The 6,947-nt window shown below is 42.0% G+C and overlaps 1 protein-coding gene across 2 annotated transcripts; it reads left to right on the forward strand.

Moving 5' to 3' along the window:
- The first annotated feature begins 2,891 nt into the window (after nucleotides 1–2,891).
- apoc2 (apolipoprotein C-II) lies at nucleotides 2,892–5,308 on the forward strand. 2 transcript variants are annotated; one of them, XM_080540696.1, is made up of 4 exons: nucleotides 2,892–3,029; nucleotides 3,570–3,633; nucleotides 4,036–4,231; nucleotides 4,800–5,308. In XM_080540696.1, the coding sequence occupies exons 2-4, from the start codon at nucleotides 3,585–3,587 to the stop codon at nucleotides 4,888–4,890; spliced, it is 336 nt and encodes a 111-aa protein (XP_080396822.1). In that variant the 5' UTR covers nucleotides 2,892–3,029; nucleotides 3,570–3,584; the 3' UTR covers nucleotides 4,891–5,308. The 2 variants fall into 2 exon arrangements, with proteins under 2 accessions (XP_080396822.1, XP_080396823.1); XM_080540697.1 differs by having other exon boundaries at nucleotides 2,972–3,029; nucleotides 3,563–3,633.
- Nucleotides 5,309–6,947: the final 1,639 nt, after the last annotated feature.

Below are 6,947 nucleotides of genomic sequence, written 5' to 3' on the forward strand. Positions count from 1 at the left end.
AAAAAAAGATGAACTTTGAAGAGTTCTGAGACATTAGGGCTACACTGGGCACACACTGGGACACAAAGAGACCCACGCACACCCATACACCTACGTACGTAATGCATGCATGCACACACACACACACACACACACACACACACACAACACACAACACACACACAACACACACACACACACACACACACAACACACACAACACACACACACACACACAACACACAACACACACAACACACACACACACACACACACACACACACACAACACACACACACACACACACACACACACACACAACACACACACACACCCTTACCGAGCAACATTTATTTTGAAACCTCCCTCCTTCTTTTCCTTATGTGACTACATCCTTGTGATTACGTCCTGATAAACCTGATGAAGCGCCTGATTGGTCAGGCTGGGGCCCATACTCATGACACGGGCCATGGCCAGCCAGTGACTGCTGTGGGCTTTGCATGTTACAGATTCACTAAGGATCCATACATACATACTGCAATTCCCACCCGAATCGTACAGTGCTGATTTATGTTCTAATTACATTGCTACACTACAGCACTGTTATATCTACTTGTCACTGTCCAATTGGTTGTGTCCTAACTATTATCACTTTATTTATCGTGACTTATCTTATTGCCTTATTGGTCTTTGTGCTGCAATGTCAAGGAACCAAACCTAAGAATTTTACTCTTTTACACTTGAATGAATGAATCTTTATTTCGAAAATGATTTAAAATAATAAATAACTAATAACTAATATTAGTTAGCCTAGGCTTATCCTGTCCTACACCTGTTTATACTTAACAATTATACTTACATTATATAATCCAATTAATATATTTCAGTATCATCCGTTCTAATACTTTTTCATTCTTAATATTGATACAACACACATGTGTAATGACGTAACAATAAAGCTTGAAACGTTATGTGACGTAACTTGAAACTTGAAATGGTGGAAGTGCCACCAGGCCAGCACACTACAGATCAACTTGGTTGGTTAGTAATACATCGAACAATACTTCTCATTCAAGTGTAAACATATCACATCACATTTAAGTAACTGATTAAAAGCTGTACATGTAAATGTCCATTTTGTTGACCATGGACAAATCTACACCTCCCCAGATTGTATTATCTTGGAAATCTGGCAGCTGGCTGGCTTGAAGATGCAATGTTTTTCCTATAACTTGAGAAATGAAAGAAGTTGTCAATGTTTATTCATGTATTCACACATGTATTCTTTGCTCTCCAATAAAAATAATAATAATAAAAAAACAAATAATAATTCTACACCTCCCACCAGTGACCTGTGTGCCATCTGTGTGAACATGACCCTGCAGGTCACAAAACAGTGTGACACAGAGACTGGATCAGCTGACTGTGATGTTTACACTGGACTGACTCAACAGCTTAGCACACACAGAGAATCAGCTTTTCAACTAAAACAAATCAATTCAGATCAATGATAAATAAACCCCTTAAAGCTACAGTACCACAATAAGCAGGGCTAATGTTCGAATGTGTTATTAAACCAAATGCTTTGGATTCAAGCTTTCCTAAAAGCACATAACACACACACACACACACACACACACACACACACACACACACACACACACATACACAACCTGGGCAAGTCGTGATGAGTTATTTAAGTTAAAGTGCCACGACATATTTGGGCTATTTCACCTCAAGATCAAAATAATAGTGTAACACCAAAGACGTAACTAGCTAGTCAACAACATCAAATCATGTTGGGTCGCTGGACAGCCAGCACCCTCATTGGCTATGAAAACACAACAAACAAATCTCACCAAACCTCTCGTTTCGACATACGAAATGGCTACTAAACAGAGGTTTCATATTGGTTTTCTGAATCATTAATCTGATTACTTAGCCTAGTTTACTTAGCCTAGTTTAGCCTAGTTTACTTGGCCTAGTTTAGCCTAGTTTACTTGGCCTAGTTTAGCCTAGTTTACTTGGCTCTAACGTCTCCAGTTGTATTCCTGACCTGTAGTAGCCACAGTGACGTGTCCGAGGTGCTCTAGACTTGGGACTGACTGGCTTTTTACTTATTAGCACATCTTGTATGTCTTCACCGTTACGTAAGTGGTACTGTAAGTGTGTATGTGTATGTGTGTGTGTGTGTGTGTGTGTGTGTGTGTGTGTGTGTGTGTGTGTGTGTGTGTGTGTGTGCGTGCGTGCGTGCATGCATGTTTGTGTGCGAGTGAGAATGGGTCCTTAAGTATTAGGAGAGGGGCAGGTTGTGTGTGGGGGGGTCTATCATATAAAGGTATGTAAACTTGTGCTGACCTAAAGAAAAATAATGGAATTAATTGAATGGACCAACACTGGTCTTCAATCCAAACCCACCACAGAGCAGCCGAGCACCTTTGGAAAGCTGTAAAGGTGCACACCACCCTATAAGAGAGGAATGACTAAAGTAAATTATACAACGGTTAGTTCCGACCAAGTAATTTGATTGGACAAGAGGCATTCCATGAGTGCTGATATACAATATAACAGCACTGGGACGTTTAACTATATGTATCACTCCGCCGCACAGATGTTCTACTAAACGACCGTTAATTAGACTACATACTACTTCGGTACTCGGCCTGCGGCCTCGTACCTACGACCGAATCACAGCCGTGCTGATATCCAGTATAACACACTCCCTCTCGTGTGATATTGCTTAATCAACGTATGATAAAAAAGCTAAAATGGCTGACGCTTTCTAAATAGTCCCATCTTTGACCCTCCCTGGCTTGTTGACATGATAAACACACACACGCAACACACTCTCTCTCTCTATCTCTCTCTTTCTCTCTCTCTATCTCTCTGTCTCTCTCTCTCTCTTTTTATCACAAAAATCTATGTGAGAGTGCACTTTGGCTTTGGAAACGACAAGTCAACACATCCACACTCATATATATACAGGCTGTGTGACTTGACACTTCTCACCTGCTATCCTTGGGGCCACACATTACTGGAGTAGACAGACAGTGAGTACAGACATCTTCCGTCCGATCACACAGTTAGAATCATTGTTTTAGCGAGGGTGTCAGGATATCAGCATTAGTAACAGAAACAGTATTATTATATTGAGGAGATACAAGCTACTGCAAAATGTTAGATTCTGGACGGAATCCAAATAGTTGATATCCAGAAAATAGTCTGTGTTTAAACTTTAGAGTCTAACAACATTCATTTTGGGATGTCAATGAATAGTTGGGTATGATTTACATACTTTTTATTTAGTTCAGTTTCAGAATTCAGAATTCAGTTTCATTATTAATAATTTAGAGAGGGGTAAACTCATTTATTTTTCATTGATAAACATTGTCAATCATCAGAATTAAACTTAACTACCTAATCATTGTGAAAGGTAGAGAGACACAGCTGTGCAATTTTTTTAGGCAATAATGGGATCAATGCGATGCTGCTGCCCTCTAGTGGACAGGTTGATGTCAGCATTGCTACTTACTAAAACTACTGGTGGTGCATCATGTTGTCATTTTGGTCTTCATGTCTTTTGGCCATAGATCCTGCGTGACACCATGAACAAGCTGTTGGTCATCACCGTGCTCGTCGCACTCGTCGCTCTCAGTAAGTAACACAGCTACGACACGGCTCTGTCTACTTGACTGAGTGAAAACCTGAACTTGCTTGTTTGTTTATTGTTTATTTCACAGGGACAGTGCATATTAAAATACATACGAGACACAAATGCAATATGCCGGAGTTAGCCAATAAGGCTAGTTTAAGTCCGTAGTCCCTGGCCAGATGTTCAGTTGGCTCAACATTCACAACACAGTGACACTGGCTTTAATACGATGATGTACTGTGGTGAGGAGAGAGGAGAGGAGAGGAGATGGACTGTATCTAACTTCACGTAGAAAATACAAATGTACATTTACAGGCCTTGTGACAAAGCTGCCCTTATATATGTGAACAGTTGTGACTCACTTCCTGTTGACCCCTCGACCTTCTGCACTCCTCCTATTGCAGGTGTGGAGAGCTTCCGTGTGGCCAGGCAGGCGGAGGAGGGCGAGATGGTGGCTCCAGAAGAGCCCGAGCCGGAGCCGGAGCAGGGCACCCTGGGAATGATCACAGAGTCCGTCAAGGGCTACTATGACAGCTCCGTCAACACGGCCAGCGGCTGGCTGGAGAGCGTCAGGGGCCTGAAGCTGGAAGAGAAAGCCAAGTAAGAGACACACACACACACACACACACACACACACACACACACATAAGAGAAACAAACACACACACACACACACACACACACATAAGAGAAACACACACACATAAGAGACACACACACACACACATAAGAGAAACACACACACACACATAAGAGAAACACACACACACACACACACACACACCCACACACACACACATAAGAGATACACACACACCCACACACACACACACATAAGAGATACACACACACACACACACACACACACACACACATAAGAGAAACACACACACACATAAGACACACACACACACACACACATAAGAGAAACACACACACACACACACACCACACACACACACACACACACACACACACACGCGCACGCACCATCACCATCATCATAATCATCATCCTCGTCATATTCTGCTATTCCTTCTACAACAAGACAATAATGCATGTTCTCTCTCTGTGTGTGTGCGTGTGTGCGTGTGTGTGTGTGTGTGTGTGTGTGTGTGTCTGTGTGTCTGTGTGTGTGTGTGTGTGTGTGTGTGTGTGTCTGTGTCAGGAACATTTACGACGACACCACCAGAGCCGTCGGAACCTACTCTGGCATCCTGCAGGACCAGCTCTACCACATCTTCTACAACTCCCAGTGAAGACCCTCCTGATGCCCCCCGCCCCCCCTCCCTCCTGATGCCCCCCGCCCCCCCTCCCCTCCTGATGCCCCCCCCCCCTCCCCTCCTGATGCCCCCCCCTCCTCTCCTGATGCCCCCCCCCTTCCCGGAGCGGAACTCTGAACTAGAATTTAGAGCAGTCAAACTCTCAAGTCAACCAGCACACAGCACCTTACCATTTAGAATGGAAGAGCTCCTGGGTTTCAATACAGGAAACCCCACAGGGTACACAAGGAAACATGATGGTTAAAGTATCCCCTATAGCGCCACCCGGTGGTGCATCCATTCCTCTTCACCAAAAACAGTTGAGTAAATCAGACGTCAGAAACATCTCTCGTCTCGATTGAAAAAGAGTATTATTTTATATCACATGTCTTGGAATAAAACATTTGTAGGAAAATTGGTGTGTTGTGTTCTTGCTCGGTGTAGGATACATCGATGTCCGAGGGGGTCGTGCCACGGAGGGCACAGGGCATGTTATACAGATGTGCCAGCTTCATAACAATAATAATAATAACTGTATTTAATAATAATAACTTTATTTGTATAGCACTTTACATCAAAGTGCTTTACAATAGGTAAGCAACAGTTTAAAACAATTTAAAACAACTAATTCAATTTAAAAACACATATAATTTCACAGCACAAATACACAGGCTATGACATTATAGACAACAGAAAACAGGTGGGTCTTTAACTTAGTTTTGAACACGTTCACTGATTCTGCCTGTCTGATGTCCAATGGAAGACGGTTCCAGAGAGTTGGTGCACGGAAGGAAAACAAGCACAGACTTTTGTTTGTGTGTAATGCTGCAGATTGCACAATATAGTAAACATACATCAAAATAAGGTATTGAGAGTAAAAAAGACTGCCAGCCTATGGAGAAAATGTAAATGTGCTAGAATATCAAGATATCAAACAAGAACAAAAATCAATACAGACATTTGTGTGTTTTTGGCACAGAGTCAGAGCTTCTAGACTAGAGTCTTTAACTAAAGGAAATGAATGACACCATAAACCCTCTGGCCTTCTGATCTGAGTACGTTTAAAGTATGGGATCCATCATCCCTTTTGAAGCTGCAACGAGAGCCAAAATAACTAATTTCACGTGAAATATATTGTTGACTTTAAAAATCGGAATGGGCTCCTTAACTAAACTCATACTTTGTTTTCTCTCTCTTTCTTCATAGGGGTGTGTTATAGCATCAGTGCTGGGTCTTTCTTCATAGGGGTGTGTTATAGTGTTATAGCATCAGAGCTGGGTCTTTCTTCATAGGGGTGTGTTATAGTGTTATAGCATCAGAGCTGGGGCGAATCAGATAAGGCTCTATGTCATAACAATATGTCAAACCAACCAATTCATATCTCAATATTGCCAATATAAACTAAATGTCCCAAGACAGGACAAGATGTACCCATCCTGATATCCCAATTTCCTGTTTGTCTTTTGCAATGTTCAGCTTTTCAACCTGTCTTGATTATCAAAGCACAGTTTAGTAATAGGTGCAATGGATGTGAACAGAACAATCTATGGGATGGGGCATAGCATCGGTAGCCAGTAAGGTCATATAACTGTAGATAAGGCATAACTGGAGGACAAGTCTGTCCAGAGTATTGCATCAGAGTGAAATATTAACTATGGGAATCAACCAAATGGTTGTATCTATATCTATAGCCTGCCTCCTACACAGAAAAACTGCAAAACAGCTTTATACTATCTTATCCTGAAGTGATTTTGAAAAATGTAAGGATACTGGGTGGTAGAACGCACATATCTAGGAAAAGTCATGAAAGGAGGGTCCTGAAATGTGATCGAGTGCAAAGATAGAATGTGAGGTGTTAAACTAGTGTTAAACCCCATCGAGAACACGTGGACAGTTCTGAAGAAACAAGTCCATGTCAGTAAGCCAACAAATGTAGCTGAACTGCACCGATTCTGTTAAGAGGAGTGGTCAGAGATCCAACCAGAAGCTTGTCGATGGCTACCTACCAAAAGCGCCCAATTGAAGTGAAAAGGGCCAAGGAACATGTAACCAAA

Source organism: Nansenia antarctica, assembly GCF_963989245.1.
Source record: "Nansenia antarctica genome assembly, chromosome: 10".
In the NCBI taxonomy this organism is placed as follows: Eukaryota; Metazoa; Chordata; class Actinopteri; order Argentiniformes; family Microstomatidae; genus Nansenia; species Nansenia antarctica.

Bases quoted from the DNA above. Each gene is read 5' to 3' on its own strand.
- apoc2 (XM_080540696.1), top strand. From the start codon at position 3,585: ATGAACAAGCTGTTGGTCATCACCGTGCTCGTCGCACTCGTCGCTCTC. The intron at 3,634-4,035 runs GTAAGTAACACA...CTCCTATTGCAG, and splicing joins CGTCGCACTCGTCGCTCTCA to GTGTGGAGAGCTTCCGTGTG. The intron at 4,232-4,799 runs GTAAGAGACACA...TGTCTGTGTCAG, and splicing joins AAGCTGGAAGAGAAAGCCAA to GAACATTTACGACGACACCA.